This window comes from Zootoca vivipara, chromosome 16, assembly GCF_965207765.1.
Source record: "Zootoca vivipara chromosome 16, rZooViv2.hap1.1, whole genome shotgun sequence".
Lineage (NCBI taxonomy): Eukaryota > Metazoa > Chordata > Lepidosauria > Squamata > Lacertidae > Zootoca > Zootoca vivipara.
Window position 1 is genome coordinate 27217629 of NC_142599.1, and position 20857 is coordinate 27238485.

General features: G+C 48.6%; 1 protein-coding gene across 1 annotated transcript in view; it reads left to right on the forward strand.

The window, feature by feature from the left end:
• EHD1 (EH domain containing 1) overlaps positions 1-18134 on the forward strand; it is a 35035-nt gene extending 16901 nt beyond the window's left edge. Inside the window, exons 3-5 of the mRNA XM_060269736.2 lie at positions 11724-12136; positions 14971-15135; positions 16218-18134. Coding sequence (XP_060125719.1) covers positions 11724-12136; positions 14971-15135; positions 16218-16742 — 1103 coding nt within the window. The 3' untranslated portion in view covers positions 16743-18134. The remainder of the gene's footprint in view (positions 1-11723; positions 12137-14970; positions 15136-16217) is intronic.
• The last annotated feature ends 2723 nt before the right edge of the window (positions 18135-20857 follow it).

Consider the following 20857-nt stretch of genomic DNA (forward strand, 5'->3'; position numbering starts at 1 on the left):
CTAGACAAATTTTTCGTTATAAGAAAAGACCCGTGGAACGAATTAAATTCGTCTAGCGAGGCACCACTGTATCTGTCCTAAACCTTCTCACGGCTCCATCTGCAGTTGCCTTCCTTCGTAAACCTCCGGTGGTGGCTGATGCAAGTTCATAGCCTGGCTTTTGGGGCACGGGGAGAGTGCCTCTGAGCATGCATGAAGTGCACACCCCCTCATTGCCTGCAGTGCACAAGCCGGGGAACCTGAGCTGCAGGGTGTCTTGTTGTGGTAGGAACGTGAGCAGAAGGGTTTGTGAAAGCCTAGTTTGGTATGAGATGTGCCACTCTGGGGCAGGGATAGAGGTGGGCGTGGGGAGGGGAGGGGGAGGCGGCATCCCTCTTGGCGCTGAAGGGCACCCAGCCCTGGCCTGTGGGAAAGACTTGGCCCTCGGTGACCTCCTGCCTGGCAGCCAAGTAACCTCGCCTGGAAGCTGCCCTTGGGAAAGTTCCTCTGCAGCTGGTGAGCCGCAACTTCCCCCCTCAGTTACAACGAGGGTGTTCCTTCCACCAAATATCTGAAAAAAAGGGAAGAAATTCCACAGTCTCACTTCATGCAGAAATCACCCGGCTGGTGCCTGATGTCTGATTCTCACTGCTGCCGCTCGAAGAGTGGACAGAGAAAAGTTTTTTCCCCCTCCCTCTCTCAAACACGAGAAGTCGTGGGCACCCAGTGCTGTGGAAGATTCAGGAAAGGTGATAGCAATTCTTTGCATAGGGCAGAGTTAAGCCTGTGGAACTCCCTCCCACAGTGATGGCCCGCCAACCTAGATGGCTTTAAAAAGGGGACTAGGCAAATTCATGCGTCAGAGGGCCCTCTGTGGCTACTAGACACAGTGGCTCCGCTCGGCTTTTACAGTTGGAGGCAGCGATGCTGGGATTAGATGCGCCATCAGCCTGAAATCCAGCAGGTTCTCCTGAAATTCTTACAAGTTTCAGTCCCCTGCTTCCTTTAAATTTTTTTTAATAAATTTACAGTGGTACCTCTACTTACGAATAACTCTACTTACAAATGTTTCTACTTATGAACGGAGCTCCGTCCGCCATCTTGGATGCTGTTTAGATAGGATTTTTTCTACTTACGAATTTTTGGATAGGGTTGCTTCGAATTTTTCTACTTACTTACGAATTTTCTTTCTACTTACGAATTTTTTCTCCCAATGCATTCCTATGGGATTCGACTTACAAATATTTTCGACTTACAAATGTGCGTTCGGAACGCATTATATCCGTAAGTAGAGGTACCACTGTATTTAATTTTATACATCAATAAACAAACAAACAAACATACAAACACTTAAGACATAAAATTTTCCATACATTGTCCTTTTCAATGTATGGGGACGTCCCTCATTCTCCCCCCCCCCTCTGAGCTACATTGTCCATTTTTTAACATCCAGCAGGTTCTTCTTCTAAAACCATACATTTCAAAAAATTATCTTTCTTTCCTTAATAATATTTCTATTATACTGCCTAGAGCCTATACACTGCTTCCTTAAAGGTTAATTAAATCTTGCAATATTTCTTTAAATCTCTAAATTTCTTCCAATCTTCAACCTTCTCCTCCTTCTGGCCGCGGATCCTTCCGGTCATCTCTGCAAGTTCCATCTAGTCTCAGTCCCCTGCTTCCAAGTGGTTGTGGGATTTCTCCCTTTTTACCACCCTGGTTATCATGAGTTAAAAGCCTCTGCTCTTGATCCAGAGCAAATGAACTGGAAAGGAATGCAGATGCCATTCTCTGTGAATTGTCGTGCCGGATGCCCGAGTCTCTCTGCTACACCAGGACCTCCATTATTCCGAGTTCTGGATGTGTATGGAGGAGGGGGCTGTCGTCATCCCGTCTGCCCTGAGTTAGGGCCTCAAGCAAGACCCATAGCTAAGTGGCAGGGCACCTGCTCTGCTTGCAGAAGGCTGGGAACCCTAGCCTTCCCTGGAACAGTGGAGAGCTGCCAGCAGCGACCCCAGACTCTTATGTACAATAGATTGGAGCAGCAATGCTTCTGAATGCCAATTTCTAGAAACCGCAAGAGGGGAGAGGGCTATTGTGCTTGGGTCCCGCTTGCAGGTTTCCCGTGAAGACAGGATGCTGGACTAGATGGGCCACCGGCCTGATCCAACAGGGTCGTCTTATGTTCTTACACTTTCATTTAAGTATGTCTTTAGCCCTCCTTGGTGGAGAAAGTTAGGAAGTGAACTGTGCAAGTTCTAAGTGATTTCTGTGAGATGAGGCAGCCTTGCTGCTCTGACCTTTCAGGGTTTTTTTGGCCAGTTGTGAATGGTGAGTGAGTTGTTTGGACACCAGGCTATAGGAATCTCTAGGATCCTAAAGAACTGCTGTCTGTCGTCCCCCCCCCTCCCCGCCACCCCACCAGTTACTGTACTTTGTACTCTTCCTGCTTCTGTGTCATTCTCTAGTCCTTAAAATTTCCATAGTTTGCCTTTTTCCAACAACCAAGATGCCTCTGTGGTGGGGTTGTCTGAGATCAGGTACTTCCTTTTTAACATCTACATGCAGCCGCTGGGAGAGATCATCAGGGGGTTTGGGCTGGGTGTTCATCAGTATGCGGATGATACCCAGCTCTACCTCTCTTTCCAATCAGAACCAGTGAAGGCGGTGAAGGTCCTGTGTGAGTGCCTGGAGGCGGTTGGAGGATGGATGGCGGCTAACAGATTGAGGTTGAATTCTAACAAGACAGAAGTACTGTTTGTGGGGGACAGGAGGCAGGCAGGTGTGGAGGACTCCCAGGTCCTGAATGGGGTAACTGTGCCCCTGAAAGACCAGGTGCGCAGCCTGGGAGTCATTTTGGACTCACAGCTGTCCATGGAGGTGCAGGTCAATTCTGTGTCCAGGACAGCTGTCTATCAGCTCCATCTGGTACGCAGGCTGAGACCCTACCTGCTTGCAGACTGTCTCGTCAGAGTGGTGCATGCTCTAGTTATCTCCCGCTTGGACTACTGCAATGCGCTCAACGTGGGGCTACCTTTGAAGGTGACCGGGAAACTACAACTAATCCAGAATGCGGCAGCTAGACTGGTGACTGGGAGCGGCTGCCGAGACCACATAACACCGGTCTTGAAAGATCTACATTGGCTCTCAATACGTTTCCGAGCACAATTCAAAGTGTTGGTATTGACCTTTAAAGCCCTAAATGGCCTCAGTCCAGTATACCTGAAGGAGCGTCTCCACCCCCATTGTTCTGCCCGGACACTGAGGTCCAGCACCGAGGGCCTTCTGGCAGTTCCCTCGTTGCAAGAAGCCAAGTTACAGGGAACTAGGCAGAGGGCCTTCTCTGTAGTGGCGCCCGCCCTGTTGAACCCATCAGATGTCAAAGAGAATTTTTAGAAGACATCTGAAGGCAGCCCTGTTTAGGGAGGCTTTTAATGTTTAATAGGTTATATTATTTTATTTTTCTGTTGGAAGCTGCCCAGAGTGGCTGGGGAAACCCAGCCAGATGGGCGGGGTATAAATAATAAATTTATATATATATATAATATTCCTAGAAGTCATTTTCTGCAAACTCCACTCCAAAATAATTTTGGGTGGATGTTAAGAAAATTCCACATGCCTCCTGGTCATTTGAAAACTTTGCAAAGAGGCTTAGCCATGTCTAATGCTATGTATGAGCGGAAGAGCATGTACTCATTAAGAATTCACTTCACTATTATTATTAACTTCATTTATTGCCTGTTTCAACAAATTCAGATTGCAAACCATTAAAGCAAATCTCACACAGGAATATGGTTAACAGTGCAATTATGTACACGTCCACTCAGAAATAACTTTAACTAAAACAATAGTTAAAACACATCATAACACATTTAGAACTAGCGATTAAAGTACAGATTGCCCAGTGTCTTGCCTCGTCTGCACCTTAGTTCTCAAAGGCCTGTCTGAACAGGAAACTCTTAGCCAGTCCAGCCTCCCTCAGGAAGGAAGCCCACAATCTGGGGGCAGCTACAGAAAAGGCTCCACCAGATACCAACCACCACCACTACTACTTCTTGCGTTGATGGGACCGAGAAGGGGCTCACCCAAGGATCTTAGCACCCAGGCAGGTTCACCCAGAGCTGTCTGGGTGAAGTTGGACTACAGCTCCCATCATCCTTGGCCATTGGCCATGTTGGCTGGGGCAACAGTATCTGGAGCATAGTAGTCAACTTCTGGATTAGAAAATAAGGGATCAGCAGCAGCGGGGCAGCGGAAGTCACTTCTGTGCATGCCCGGGCATGTGCAGAGGCAATTTTCGGCCGGCAGGAGCTGTTTCCTTATAAATCCGGGGGAATTACGGGATATTTTGCCATTCAGGAGAACAGCGGGAAATGGAGTTAAATACAGGGGTTTCCCGCGAAAAATAGGAGACTTGACAGCTATGATCTGGAGGACCACAGAGCTGCTTCAACCTTTTCTGGGGCTCTCACCACACTGTCTAGGAGAGCTTCCTGTCTGATTTATGAGCTTTGGCTGGTTCGCCAGCTACGACTGTTCCTGACCCACTGCAACCCACTCACTGGTAACCTCAAGGCCAGACTACTGCAATATGCTCTATGTGGGGCTGCCCATGGAAGCTCCAGATAGTGGGGAGTGTGGTGGCCAGACTGCTGATGGAGGCATCTTTCTGACAACAAGCAACACCCTTGTTAAAACATCTGCACTGGCTGAACCAGGTTCAAGGTCCTTGTATTAATTTACAAAGCCTTAAGCAACTTAGGTTTAGAGTACCTAAGAGGTCACTGAGATCATCCGCAGGAGCGTTGGTGGCTGTTCCCAGAGTTGGTGAGGCACATTTGACAACAACAACAACAGGAAGAAGTAAACAAGCCTTTACTGTCATTGGCTCCGGTGTCGTTCCTCTTCATTCCACCTCCATGTGGAATGTCTGTGGAATGTGGAATTGTGGAACACTCTGCCATTGGAGATTCCGCAAGACTCCTTCAGTTTCCTGTATTAAATGCCGCCTGCTGAAAACTTTCCTGTTCTGTCAGGCAATTAAGAATGAATGGATCTTTCCATAATCGTTAGCTGATTTCTGATTTTAACTCCGTTAGGTTTATTGTTTGGCTTTTATATAGATGCAGTAATTGTTGTAAACCGCTCTGGTACATTTTTTAATGAATATCGGTGTATAGATAAATAAAATGTCTGGGAGCTTCGCGCGGTCAAGGAGAGAGATTCAGCTTCTCTTGTTCAGCCTTCCTCCTTGTGTGGAAGCTCTGTTAGCAAGACTGAACAGGCTTTGCAAATGCAGCTGCTCATCTCTCCCTCCCAAAGTCCCCCCCACTTCCTGTTTTCAACCCATTGTCTGTGAATTGGCTGACTTTGGCATGAGATGAGCAGATAAAAGATTGCCAGGGCAGGAGATCAAGCTGAGCACAGCAGGGCCACAAGCATCTAGCCAGTCCAGAGCAAGGGGACAATTCAGGGCTTTGGGTTAAAACCCAGAGGCAGGTTCAGGCAAGCCAACAAGGGGAAGGGGAGATTCTTCAGATGTGCTTAGACTAGCAAGGGTGGACCTGAAGCAGGTCTTAGTCTCTCTTCAGTAGGTTGAAAACCGTTTCCGACCCATTTAACAACAGCAAAAAAAGGCCTCTTGACCACACCCAAACAGCTGAGCCAGGTTATCAAGGCATACCCTCCAACATTTCTCTGATGAAAATAGGGATGTTCTATTTAATAATAATAATAATAATAAATAATGTTGCTGTTTATACCTCACCCATCTGACTGGGTTTGCCCCAGTCATTCTAGGCCACTTCCAACATGGGGGGGAAAACATAATAAAACATTAAACATAAAAAAGGTTCCCTATACAGTACAAGGCTGCTTTTAGATGGCTCAGGGGTCGGATAACGCCCTAACCTCCAACATGTCTCTGATGGGAATAGAGACGTCCTAAGGAAAAGCGGGACGTTGCTGGATCAAATCAGAAACTGTAATGGCTTCTGTAAATCTGAGACTGTCTCTGGAAAATAGAATCATAGAATCATAGAGTTGGAAGAGACCACAAGGGCCATCCAGTCCAACCCCCTGCCAAGCAGGAAACACCATCAAAGCATTCTTGACAGATGATAAAAAAAATTTCTTCAGTAGCACCTTAAAGACCAACTAAGTTTTTATTTTGGTATGAGCTTTCGTGTGCATGCACACTTCTTCAGATTATCAGATTATCATCATCTGTTGACAGATGATGATAATAATAATAACAATAATAATTATTATTTATACCCCACCCATCTGGCTTGGTTTCCCCAGCCACTCTGGGCGGCTTCCAACAGAAAAATGAAATAAAATAATCTATTAAACAAGGCTGCCTTCAGATGTCTTCTAAAAATCTGGTAGCTGTTTTTCTCTTTGACATCTCATGGGAGGGCGTTCCACAGGGCGGGCGCCACCACTGAGAAGGTCCTCTGCCTGGTTCCCTGCAACTTGGCTTCTCGCAATGAGGGAACCACCGAGAAGGCCCTTGGTACTGGACCTCAGTGTCCGGGCAGAACGATGGGGGTAGAGACGCTCCTTCACGAATACTGGACCGAGGCCATTTAGGGCGTTAAAGGTCAGCACCAACACTTTGAACTTTGCTCGGAAACGTACTGGGAGCCAATGTAGATCTTTCAAGACCGGTGTTATGTGGTCTCGGCGGCCGCTCCCAGTCACCAGTCTAGCTGCCGCATTCTGGATTAGTTGTAATTTCCCAGTCACCTTCAAAGGTAGCCCCATGTAGAGCGCATTGTAGTAGTCCAAGCGGGAGATAATTAGAGCATGCACCACTCTGACGAGACAGTCTGCAAGCAGGTAGGGTCTCAGCCTGCGTACCAGATGGAGCTGATAGACAGCTGCCCTGGACACAGAATTGACCTCTGCCTCCATGGACAGCTGTGAGTCCAAAATGACTCCCAGGCTGCACACCTAGTCCTTCAGGGGCACAGTTACCCCATTCAGGACCAGGGAGTCCTCCACACCTGCCTGCCACACTCCTTGGCAGCAAATTCCACTGTCGAACAGCTCTTAGGGACACTTGGGGGGGGGGTTGTCAAGGCTATTGGTGGCTACTAACTACCGTGCTCTGCCTCTGTGGTCAGAGGCAGTAAATGCTTCTGAATACTAGTTGCTGGAAACCACAGGAGGGTAGAGGACTCTTGTGCTCTTGAGTTCTGCTTGCCAGTTTCCCACTGGGGCACCTGGTTGGCTGCTGTGAGAACAGGATGCTGGCCTTGATGGGTCACCATTGGCCTGATCCGGCAGGACTCGTCTGATGTAAATTTGAGGGAACCTCTGGCCAGTGTCCTGGGCTGGCCGAGTTTGCATTTCTTGCAGCGTCTCAAACTTTGGGTCCCCAGCTGTTGTTGGACTACAACTCCCATCACCCCTGACCACTCGTCCTGCCTAGCTAAGGATGATGGGAGTTGTAGCCCAGCAACAGCTGGGGACCTAGGTTTGAGAAACACTGCAACGTTATGGATTGGCTGGTGACTGTCGAGTCCCTTGAGGCGAGGAGCCCGACCTCAGCAGCCCATCTGTGAAGTTACCGTAAATGCAAACTCAGCCAGCCCACAATAGACAGGTTGTGCCTTTATGAGTTTTGTTGTTGTTCAGCTCTATAACGGGACGGCATGCCTCAGTGCTGACAAAACATTTCCTTTCCTTTTTTAAAAAAGTTGCTCTTGTGGTTAGCCTTGCAGAAGCCACTTCTTTCAACTGCTCCTTCTCTCAGCTCCAGACCTCCTCACATGTAAAGCAGGAGTATTGACACATGGGGTGTTCCTTCAGCTCCACAGGCCAGCTGAGATTTCTGTCTTGGAACGCAGTATGATTGCATCTCATGCGGAGGTTCCGTTCCAATGAAGGTCCCATGTACACATGAACATTGTGTGTACATTGTGAATCCCCCATACTCTGAGAGCCAGCATGCTAAGCAGGCCTGGCCCCTCTAAGCAAGGCAGAGAGCTAAAAGTTGTTCCCCTAGCTCATCTCCAAAATCTTTCTCCTATTTTAGTCTTAATAAGATGAGGGGTAAAGGTAAAGGGACCCCTGACCATTAGGTCCAGTCGTGGCCGACTCTGGGGCTGCGGCGCTCAAGATCAGGGGAGGGGTGGCCAATTGCTGTGAAGGTTTTATATACTGTAGTTTGAAAACGATTCCCTTTAGTTGAAACAAAAAATTAAAAAAAAAATCCTTCCAGTAGCACCTTAGAGAACAACTAAGTTTGTCATTGGTATGAGCTTTCGTGTGTGCATGCACACTTCTTCAGATACACTGAAACAGAAGTCACCAGACCCTTATGTATAGTCAGAGGGTGGGGAGGGGTATTACTCAGAAGGGTGGTGGGAATGGGTGATTGGCTGACAGGAGTGGTAAACCTGTTGACGACTGTTAACAACTGCAATTGGTCTTGCAGGCAAAAGCAAGGGGAGAGATGGCTGAAGAAAGCTTTATCATGTATAATGAGATAAGAATCCAATGTCCTTATTCAGCCCAGGTCTCTCCATGGTTTTAAGCTTGGTAATGAGTTGCAATTCAGCAACTTCTCTTTCCAGTCTGTTTCTGAAATTTTTCTGTAATAAGACAGCTACTTTGAGATCTTGTATAGAATGTCCTGGGAGATTGAAGTGTTCTCCTACTACTGGTTTCTCTGTCTTGTGGTTCCTGATGTCAGATTTATGTCCATTTATCCTTTGGCGTAGGGTTTGGCCTGTTTGTCCAATATAGAGAGCTGAAGGGCACTGTTGGCATTTGATGGCATACACAATGTTAGAGGATTAGCAATTAAATAGTCCTGAGATGGTATGTTTGATGTTGTTGGGGCCAGTGATGGTGTTGTCTGGGTGTATGTGGCAGCAAAATTGGCATCTGGGTTGATGCCAGGCTGATTCCCTTTAGGATAATACTGGTTTAAATGGTTAGTTGACGAGGTTGTCATAAGACTGTAGAGATGGAAGGGGCCAAAGGGTAATCTAGTCCAAAGCCCTGCAACCAGTGTTAGAAACTCAGGTATATAAGCTAGGCGCCAAATGGCTCCTTACACCAGGGTTACAGCCGGCCAAGTGGAATGCCTAGCTGTCATTTGGGGGGCAGATGGCTTGAAAGTTGTGTCCTGGCACTTCACTTGGTTGCAAGTGGCCAATAGCCAGGTGCAAAATGCGCCTGGCAAATTTCCAACGCCGCCTGCAATGCAAGACCGTTTTTCCTGCAGCAAGCTTAAGCACAGATGCTCCTCCGGAAACGGTATATGCTTGATATCTCATGTGTAGTTTATGGGATGCAGCAGAGACTGGGCTCAGTCTTGTTTCCAGCACTTGTGTGTTTTGAGTCCAAGTGCGGGGAAGTTGGGGGCCCTGCTTGGAAATGTAAACGGGGGAAGCCCCATTGAGCAGAAGTGCCTGTAGCAGCACCGTGCTTCCTGTTGACCCCGCTGTGCTGGGAAACTGGACTGGCTGTCCCAGTGCACAGGCGGGGGTGTTGTCGTGGCTCTGGGGAGTTTTCCAAAATGGTAAGAATAGGCCTGGGGGCACAGGCAAAGAAGAGGTGTCTTCAGTCCTTTATTATTATTATTATTATTATTATTGTTACTATTATTGTTGTTGTTATTATTATTATTTTAAAAAAACACTTAGGAGCAATAATCAATATTCAACAATCTCTTTCACACACACACAAAGACAGAGAGAAGAACCAGATCTCTAACTACATTTAACTTTTAACCTTGAGATTTTCAGCAAAAGTATCATTCCACAAACCTCCATGTGTCCTCAGAGCCCATAACCCATGTTCCATTGATGTTAAAGGTAAAGGGTAAAGGGACCCCTGACCGTTAGGTCCAGTTGCGAATGACTCTGGGGTTGTGGCGCTCATCTCGCTTTACTGGCCGAGGGAGCCCGGCGTGCAGCTTCCGGGTCATGTGGCCAGCATGACAAAGCCGCTTCTGGCGAACCAGAGCAGCGCACGGAAATGCCGTTTACCTTCCCGCCTGAGCGGTACCTATTTATCTGCTTGCACTTTGACATGCTTTCGAACTGCTAGGTTGGCAGGAGCAGGGACCGAGCAACGGGAGCTCACCCCGTCGAGGGGATTTGAACCGCCAACCTTCTGATCAGCAAGCCCTAGGCTCTGTGGTTTATCCCACAGCGCCACCCGCATGCTTCCATTGATGTTACATATGTAATAAAAGCCAAGCAAGGCTGATTGAAAAGTGGTGATGGTTTTCGTCTGCATGACTCTCTTGGACGCGGGTTGTCTGTTGGTCCATTGGTCTTGAGTTCCAGATCTCAAAGAGGTCTGCATTTAGTGTCTTCCAATACCTTTCAATAGATAGCAAGCCCACACTGCTGCTTTTATACCTCCAGCCAGTATTTTATATGGTGGCTTGTAGCATGGAGGGTTAAAGGTGGGCCTGCCTTGCCTCTACTGCCTTGTCTCCACTTGGATCAGCCCCCTGAATTGTGCGCAGCTGCAGATCTCCCTTGGGATCCACCCAGGATGGCAACCCCACCTTGCTTTTCAGCTGGCCCTTTTTGAATTAACAGGCTGCTTTGGGGGGGGGGCAGGGGGCTGGGTTGTCTGTCCAAGAAAACTTACAGCTCACAAAAACTGTTTATGAAATCCAGTAGTACAAGCACCGTGTACATGTTTAAAAAACCAAGGCCAATTAAAATAAATAAAAAGGCTGGCCGTGCAAGAACAAGTCTCTGAAATGCAGCCTGGATTAAGGAAAAGGCAGCACAAAATAAATGAGGCTTTTGGAAACCCATCTTAAAATAAATTTGTTTTTGTTTTTTTTAAAAATAATATATTTATTGAAAATTTTCCAACATACAAATATACATAACATTCTTTGTTCATCATACATTGTTCCAGTAATAAAAAAACCAAATACTGGGAAAAGAAAAAATAGAAAATAGAAGAAAATACAAAAGCATAAAAAAAGCAAAAAAATCTTATTTCTAACCCTTATTAATAACTTCGACTTCCCTGTCCCTCCTTTCCCGAGTCTAATTTTTACCCAACTTAAGCAGCTCTCTCAATAGCTTAAAATAAATGTGGACACTTAGGAGGGAAGGAGAGGCTGGTCTACACTGACTGACAGGGGCGGCTCCCCAGGGGGTCAGGCTGGGGGTGCTCGTACCTGGTGATGCTAGTGGGGATTGGACTGGGGGCCTTCTGTATGCAGGACAGGTGTCCTCTGCCCATGGGCTCCAGACCCTCCCCATTAATGCTATAGATCAATGCTTCCCAGCTGGTGCTCTGTGGACCACAGGGGCTCCGCGTAACCCACCCATGGCACCACTTACTTAACAAAAACTGCCATACAGATATCGAAAGGTTCAGAAGCAGAAGGTCCCTAGCTTGGCTTTTGAAAAACAGGGGTCTGCAGTACTTAGCTAACTGGGAACCACTAGATAGATGTGAGCTTAATCTGCAAACTAAAATATTTTCCAAGTCCGTTTTGCTGCTCTGCAGATGACTGCATGCAAGACCCGAAACACCCGGGCATGTATTAGTCCTGGAAGACAACACTTTATGCTTGGTGGTTGTTTCAATAAAGTTTGCATCAACCGTTAGCTCAGCTGGTGTTGATAATGCCAAGGTCGCAGTTTCAGTCCCCATATGGGCGGCTTGCGTATTCCTGCATTGCAGGGTGTTGGGGGCCCTTCCGACTCTCGTGATTCTATGCCGCCTTCCTCCCCCCCCCTCCACAGGCTACGACTTCGCGGCGGTCCTGGAGTGGTTTGCTGAGCGTGTGGACCGCATCATCCTCCTCTTTGACGCCCACAAGCTGGACATCTCGGACGAGTTCTCCGAGGTGATCAAGGCCCTGAAGAACCACGAGGACAAGATCCGGGTGGTGCTGAACAAGGCGGACCAGATCGAGACGCAGCAGCTGATGAGGGTCTACGGTGCCCTCATGTGGTCGCTGGGCAAGATCATCAACACGCCCGAGGTGGTTCGTGTCTACATTGGCTCCTTCTGGTCCCACCCGCTCCTCATCCCGGACAACCGGAAGCTCTTCGAGGCGGAGGAGCAAGACCTCTTCAAGGACATCCAGTCCCTCCCGCGAAACGCTGCCTTAAGAAAGCTCAATGACCTCATCAAGCGGGCCAGGCTGGCCAAGGTGGGTGCCCGGCCCCAGCGTGGGGGGGGGGCTTTTTCCTGTCCTTCAAGACCCGGGAGGTGTGTTCTGACTCCCAAGTGAGGTTAAAGGGAACCAGGCAGAGGGCCTTCTCGGTAGTGGCGCCCCATCAGATGTCAAGGAAATAAACAACTATCTGACTTTTAGAAGACATCTGTAGGCAGACCTGTATTGGGAAGCTTTTTAACATTCGATGTTCTCGGGTGTTTTTATACTTTGTTGGAAGCTGCCCATAGTGGCTGGGGCCATCCGGTCAGATGAGCAGCATTATTTAAATTTATTTAAGGGCAGAGGGCCCATTGGTTCACCCTCATCCAAGGTCCTGTTTAGGTCAGTGGTCTTCAACTTCTTGAGAGCCAGGACTCCTCTGTAGCAGTATGAGACCCATTTTCAAGGGCAAAAGGGGGCCCCTTGGGGTTGGAATGGCATGGGCAGGGCTGTCCTGTTGAAGACCAGTTATCTAGCCCAGGTGTGGGGAGCCTGTCTCCCTCCAGCTATTGCTGGACTCTAACTCCCATCAGCCCCAGGACACACGACCCCAAAAGCCAGTGATGGGTGATGGGATTTGTAGTCCAGCAATATCTAGAGGGAGACAGGCTCCCCACACCTGGCCCATCCTTTTTTTTTTTTTTGAACATACTTTTTATTAATTTTACAAAATACAAAAAAGCAAAAAAAAAAAAAAAGGTACATACTTAAACCCCTTTTCCACCTCCTTCCTACCCACCCACATGGGTCCTCCCCTGCCACAGAAGTATCCCATGTATGTGAACAGTCAGAGATGGTCCATTTTATGCTTGGGTTTCTGTCCTCCCCCCCCTCCCCTGGCCCCAAAGCCCCCCCCTGCCACCAGGGAGCTCCAGCAAACCAGGGCAGTACGCAGGAGGACATCCATCCAACCATCTATTGTCATACCAAAAAAAAAAAAAAAAAAAAAGAGAAAAATAGAAATAGGAAAAAAGGGGAAAAAAAAGAAAGGGCGAAAAAAGAAAAAAGAAAAAACAATACAAAACAAAAAATTTTTCTTGCATTCATAGTTGTAAAACCATATTTTGTGGGCTTCCCCTCCCCCCCCCTTCCCCGGTTTTCATCCCTTTTTTATCATCTGCAACAGTTTCTTACTTTATAAAAATACACCTTTGCATCTTATACAACTTATAAATCAATTGTTAACATTTTCATCTAATATTCAAATCATTGAGAAATCAAACTCCCATTTTCTCTTCCCGTGCCTAATTTTTTGTTTTTTCTCCCTCTATAAGCCTCCATATTATTCACATTTTCCAAAATCCATTCACTTTTAAAACTATAACTATTCTCAATTTAACCTTACATCCCCGATTGCCGGCTTCCCCCCCCAATCCAGCAAATTCCAAAATCAGCAGACCAGTTATAAACCTGTTAATCCATCCTTAATCACAACATCACTTTCCCTTCACCCCACCCCCTGTTTACAGTCTTTTGTCATCCAGGCCACCATACAGGACCCCTGAATTTCTTCTCTTCTCTGCATATTTTTTCCTTCTTCCCTGTGGGCGTTCTGGAGTTCCAATGATACCAATCGTGCCCCCCTCAAAAGCAGGGCACTCCATCCAACTTTTTGTAGAGTAAAGTCATCATTTTTTTCGTGGTGTGCTTCATTTTGTGTTGAATCATCACAATCCTCATCTTCTTCTTTTCCTTCCCCATCATTGTCATTCTCACATTCATCTTTTTCAGCGTCAAAAGCTTCATCTCCTAAAAAATCATATTCCGCCATCACCTCCTGGAATTTTTCCTGTAACTCTTGCCGTCGTGTCTCCTCTTGACATAACTCTATTCTTGTTTCCCACATTAAGGTCAAAACAGACCGCTGGAACTCAGGGGAACACTTTTTTGTTGACATATTTCAGTCCTGCCAAGGTCAAAACTTGTCACGTGGGGTGGAATATGATCACAGTTTATTTTTCGACTCCATTTTAACAAGCTGGCTGCATTCTTCAAGTCTTATTGACAATAAAGTTCGAACTCACATTTCACAAACACTTAAGCCAAAAAAGAAATTCCACAAAGTCCAGAAATACAAAGTGAAGTAAAATTTGACTTATAAAACCTGACAACTCACTGGGTTGTCTGGGCTGCCGGCTCCCGAGTGGAAAGGTTTTTTTCTTAGGCTGTGCCTCTTATTGCAGGGCAGTCATAAACCGCAGTCTCTCTCCCCTTTTCACCCTGCATCAAAGGGGAGATTCTCTTTGATGCCTTTGAGGGATCCTTTGAATTGTAAATCTTCTGTTTATGGCTTCGGGTTTCTATTTACTGTCTCTTTTGTTGCCGTGGGGGGGGGGGTGGCTTCCTCTTTTCTCCCCTCTCTCCCAGATCCAAATTGTTTTATAATAATCCAAATCATGAGGTTACTTACAGTCTTTTCCAATCGTTTTATTTTCGGAAGAATCCAGCGCTCTCCGCCTTCGGCTTGAAGCTTCTCCCTGCTAGAATAACGTTGCCGCTCAAAATGGCCCCCGCGACTTCTACCCTCCTCGCTCCGGAGCTCTTATTAGAGCTAGCCGAAGAGTTGGGGAGTCCGGATTGGGTCTGTGCCGAGCAAATTGCCCTCGGGACGCCCTTCCCGAGGTTCTAAGGGGCGCAGCGTCGCTCTCGCTGCCCTCCCCACTCCTAGCAGAGACGGGCCGTCTCGGAGACGAGACAAAGCCCCGCCGATCGACGCTGGCGCTGAACCCGGAAGCCCACACCTGGCCCATCCTTTATTTATTTTTGCAGCCGCTTGTGTCACCTGCAGTTGCTGAGTTCTCGGCCTCCGCTCTCCACCCCCCTTGCAGGTCCATGCCTACATCATTAGCTCCTTGAAGAAGGAGATGCCCAACGTCTTCGGGAAGGAGAGCAAGAAGAGGGAGCTGGTGAGCAACCTGGGGGAGATCTACCTGAAGATCGAGAGGGAGCACCAGATCTCGCCGGGGGATTTCCCCAACCTCCGGAAAATGCAGGTATGGAGGGATGTTGGCCTGTGAGTACATTTGGGGCAGAAGCCGGCGGGGCTTGGGGTTGCCTGGAGAGCAAGGAGGTCCTGGAGTCATGCCGCATGTTTGTGTGTGTTGCAAAAATCACAGTGTAGGGGAAACCATGAAGCCAGACAATGCTTCTCTTGATTCCTGCAGCTCCTGTTAACTCTGCTGCTTCAGCTCTCCCCACCCCTTCCTGCGAATCACAAGAGCAGGTGCTGGAAAGAATCACGCGGGGGAAACCGTGAAGCCAGCCAATGCCTCTCCACGGCTCCATCCTTGTTTCAGACATTGTGATACATCGCGGTGTTTAGCTGGTGATACATCACGATGCTGAAAGTTGGTGGCTGGACTCTCCTTATGATGTTAAGTTGTGATTTTTGCCTGCCAGCTTAAGCACCAGTTTGCCTGCCTCCGAGCACCAGTTGCTGTGGCGACTGCAAGTGGGGAGAGTGGCGCTGTTGCGCTCAGGTCCTTTGAACTGATCCTGCAGGTGGGCTCCTCTTCCCCTGCAGTCAAGAGGCAGCGATGCTCTTGACTGCAGTCGCAGGAAACCACGGAAGGGGAGAGTATTGCTCTTGCGCCGGGGTACTGCTTGCAGGTTTCCTATAAAGGTCAGCCAATGTGAGACCAGGGTGCTGGACTAGTAAATAAGTTATGATGGATGTAATACAGTGGTACCTCGGTTTAAGTACACAATTGGTTCCGGAAGTCTGTACTTAACCTGAAGTGAACTTTCCCATTGAAAGTAATGGAAAGTGGATTAATCCGTTCCAGGCGAGTCTGTGGAGTACTTAAACTGAAAGTACTCAAACCGAAACGTACTTAAATGGAGGTATGACTGTAATGGAATTCTGGATGGTATAGTTTTTGTAAGGGATTTATGATACATAAAATGAACCATGGAAAGAGAAAAAGGGAAGTCATTTATATTTTAAGGATGTAAAAATGAGTACTTTAAATTGTAAAACCGAAAATTTAATAAAATTTTATATGCCAAAAGAAATACGGAATGCTGGACTTTACATCAGGCTCTTCACATGCCCCCCCTTGTTGTCCCCCCCCAGGAGCTGCTGCTGACCCAAGACTTCAGCAAGTTCCAGCCGCTGAAGTCGAAGCTTCTGGACGCGGTGGACGACATGCTGGCCAACGACATCGCCCGCCTGATGGTGATGGTGCGGCAGGAGGAGTCTCAGATGCCCACTCAGGTGGTGAAGGGCGGGGCCTTCGAGGGCACCATGAACGGGCCCTTTGGCCACGGCTACGGCGAGGGGGCAGGCGAGGGCATCGACGACCTGGAGTGGGTGGTGAGCAAGGACAAGCCCACCTACGACGAGATCTTCTACACCCTCTCGCCCGTCAACGGCAAGATCACGGGCGCCAGCGCCAAGAAGGAGATGGTCAAGTCCAAGCTGCCCAACACCGTCCTGGGCAAGATCTGGAAGCTGGCGGACGTGGACAAGGACGGGCTGCTGGACGACGAGGAGTTTGCCCTCGCCAACCACCTCATCAAGGTCAAGCTGGAGGGGCACGAGCTGCCCTCCGAACTGCCCTCTCACCTGGTGCCGCCCTCCAAGCGCAGGCACGAATGATGCCACCTCCCTCTTGACTCTGCCCAGCCTTGGGTGGGCCGCCTGCCACCAGGAACTCGACTTCGAACTCCCCCGCCCCGCGAGAACAAAAGACGCCACCCCAAACCCACAGATCATTTCGTTTTTTTAAAAAAGAAATGTTTTAATACACCTGCTATCTTTGAGGCAAGTCGTCTTGTGTGGTTCTGGGGAGGGGTCTCTCCCCTGTCGGTATCCTCTTCTCTAGATGAGAGCCCGCAGGGGTGCGGACGCCCAATTTCCCACCAGGTGTGGGGCCACTCCCAGCACCTGTCTGACGAAGGGCTCACCTGGGCTGAGGCCCACGCGACTTTGGTGCTTTCACTCCCTCAGGTGGTTTTTTCCCGGTCAACGCTCGAGAGGGTGTCCATAACTCCCTCGCACCCTGTGGTGTTTGGGTCCTGGTTCAGGGCCTCCGGATCGTCGTGGGGCCCGCCCCCCACTTCTTGGGTGACGCCACTGAGCCTTGGCAACCTTAAGGTGACCTCCTCACTTGCCCCCCCCCAATGCCATCACAGTCGCTTTCTGAGAACATGCAACACCACCTGTTTTGACACCTCAGACTGACGCATCACTTCCTGCTTTGCCCAAGAGGTAGTTGTTGTTGTTTTTTGACATCACTTCCCCCTCCACCCACCCACCCTGTGCCTTTACAAAGTGGTGCTATAATGGGATTTAATGGGACCAGCTGCTCACATCCCGGTGGCAAAGGGTTAACGCTGCACCGAATGCATCTCACACCCACACCCCTGGCCATGCCATGCAGGCACTGGGCAAGAAATTGATAGGGAGGTGATGGTGGTGATGGCATTGAGTGGAAAAGGGGGGGTTGGGTTCTCCATATTGCACTGATCTTCTGGCAAGGCTGGGCTCCACAGTGGGCGTGGGGGGTCTCCAGGGATGAGCTAGACCTGGATCTGCCTGCGGTCTGTTTGGCTAAGAAAATCCAGGACTTGTGCATGGGAAAAGATTTGAAGATTTTAAGGGTGTATGTTGTGTCTGAAGAGAGGGAGGCTTATGATGGCCTTTGTTACCCCCCAGGCCCGCCAAGGAAGGAAGGAGATAAAGTTGGGGATTAGCATTACAGCCTTCCCCCCCCCCAATGACTTCAACCTCTCTGTGTTCGTTTGGGTCGGAGGGATAAAGGATTCCCCCCCCCACCCTGCCCTCTGCCAGAAGGTTGAAGGAAGATGGGCCAGTATCTTAACCCCGTAGATGGAACATGATTGGCTGAGTCTGCCCAGAGCTGCTTATTAGGATTAGATCCTGCTAAGACCTAGGAGGGGATCAAAAGTGCAGCTCGGTGTCAGAAGCGGAGGGAGCTGTTGAATGTTCCACCTGCATCCCTTGCATTAAAGTTGATTTTTTTGGAGATCTGCAGCTGCCTGTTCATTCTCCCCCCCCCCCAAACAACACGCACACTTTTGTATTTTAAAAGTTTAATAATCTTGTGCTGCTACAGTGCCAACAAGGCTGTCATTAGCTACACAGCAAAGCCAGAAACTTGGATAAACCTGGAAAGGTGCAGTGCTTTCGCTGGGGAAGATTACTGAACACAGAACCCACCCCTGACCATTGAGTCCTGTTAGCCTGAGGCTCCACAGGGCACAGCTCCCTTGAGTTGGCATCTTGTCTGTCTCGGGGGACAGTAGAGGAGTATGCCTTTGGGGGTGAAGTCACACCACTGGAAAGTTGCAGCCATAGGTGCCAAGTTCCGGATTGAAAAATCCGGGATCAGCAGCGCCGCGGCACCGGAAGTCGCTTCTACGCACTTCCGGACATGTGCAGAAGCGACTTCTGATGCCGCTGTGCCCATTTCCAAAATGTCCGCGGCACCGGAAGTTGCTTCTACGCACTTCCAGGAAATGTGTAGAAGCGACTTCTGGTGCTGCTGACATTTTGGAAATAGGCACAGCGGCATCGGAAGTCACTTCTACACATGTCCGGAAGTGTGTAGAAGCAACTTCCGGTGCCGGCGTGGCACCAGAAGAACATGGCTGCCGGCAGGAGCTTCTTATCCGGGAGAATATGGGGTATTTTGCCATTCGGGACACCTGCGGGAAATGGTAAGAAAATACGGGGGTTTCCCGGGGAAAACGGGGTACTTGGCAGCTATGGTTGCAGCTCCTGCTAGGGCTGTAGAGACCGATATGGGAGAGACATGTTTCATTGCAGCCGGGGCAGATGAAGGTGTCTGGTTGTGCTGCTGCAGATGCACCAGGTGTTTCTTCTCTTCTGCGCTCCTCCCAGTGGTCATTCCTCCTCTGGTCACTGCTGTGGATGCACGACCTGGATTTCCGTCTCCAGGCACTGTGGTCGTCTGCAAGGGAATCCGTGTGGTGCGGTTTATGTAGCCAGTCCTGTCCTCCTATGCATCCATGCCAACAATTGAATTCTGAGGGCAAGGAAATGTGCCTGTTAGGTATCAGGGTGTTGACAAGGCGCAAATTATGTGTGTGTGTGTGTTGCAAATGCAGAAAACTCCCGGCTCCGTTTCATTGAGGACTGTATGATATAAATAACAAGTCAAAGAATGCACCTGTCCGGTTCGTGGTTTTTTATCTCCGGGGGAAAAGTGCTATTTCAGTTAATGCGATGGTTTTCCCCGTTGTCATAGAAATGTTGAAGATAATTCGGAATTTTCACCCTGAAAGTGAGGGTGGCCAGGAGAAAGCAAATAGAGAAAAGGTTTTCCTCCCTCTCTTGTAGCACTAAAACATACGGTCCATCCCATGAAGCGAAATGTTGGAAGGTTCAGGACAGAGGAAAGAAATTCCTTCTTTACGCAGCAAGGAGTTAACCTGTGGAACTCCCTCCTGCAGGAGGCAGTGAGGGCAACCATCTTGGATCGCTTTAAAAGAGGATTGCACACATTCCTGGAAAGGAAAGGGCTATCGATGGCTACTAGCCAGGATGGCTTATGCGCTGCCTCCATTGTCGGAGGCAGCAATGCTTTCTGAATGCCAGTTGCTGGAAGCCGCAGGAGGGCAGAGGGCTCTTGTGCTCAGCTCCTGCCTGCAGGTTTCCCATAATAGTCATCTGGTTTGCAACTGTGAGAACAGGATTCTGGACTAGATGGGCCTGGTCCTGCACGGTTCTGCTTATGTTCTTATCGCTAACTTGAGGTGCTTCAGGAAGCTCAAGGCTAGGAATAGCCATTCCTAAGCAGGTATTTTCTCTTCCATCTTCAGCCAGAAGGAAGTGATTGGAAATATCTGTTCCCAACAAACCACCAGTTGCTGCTCTAGCAAAATCAGGACAAACTGTAGTTAGAATCTCAGATTTATTTTGGAAGGAATCCTGAGGATCATCTTCTAGCGCAACCCCCCTGCAATGCAGGAATATGCAGCCGACGCATACAGGGATCAAATTTGCAAACTTGGTGTTATCAGCACCATGCTCTAACCAACCGAGCTATCCAGCTGATTAGTCGGTTTAAAATAGGATTGGTTTTGTGCCAGCCAGAACGGGAAACTGTGGTTTGGAGGTGGGTCGTTCAGGCAAGCCGTATTTTGAAATAAACTAGTTTGTCCTGGTTTGCACAAAACGATTCTCATTTGAAAACACAAGGGGGCGCTTCTGCTCTTGCATAAGGTGGGAGGGGAAATTGATTTAGCACAAAAAACCCCAGCTTAGGTATTGCATCTAAGCACAGCCACTAAGTTGGAGTTTTAAAAGATGCCTGCTTCTTGGGAGAAAAGCAATGACAAACCTAGACAGCATCTTAAAAAGCAGAGACATCACCTTGCCAACAAAGGTCCGTACAGTATGGTTAAAGCTATGGTTTTCCCAGTAGTGATGTATGGAAGTGAGAGCTGGACCATAAAGAATGCTGATCGCTGAAGGATTGGTGCTTTTGAATTATGGTGCTGGAGGAGACTCTTGAGAGTCCCATGGACTGCAAGAAGATCAAACCTATCCATTCTGAAGGAAATCAGCCCTGAGTGCTCACTGGAAGGACAGATCCTGAAGCTCAGGCTCCAATATTTTGGCCACCTCATGAGAAGAGAAGACTCCCTGCAAAAGACCCTGATGTTGGGAAAGATTGAGGGCACTAGGAGAAGGGGACGACAGAGGACAAGATGGTTGGACAGTGT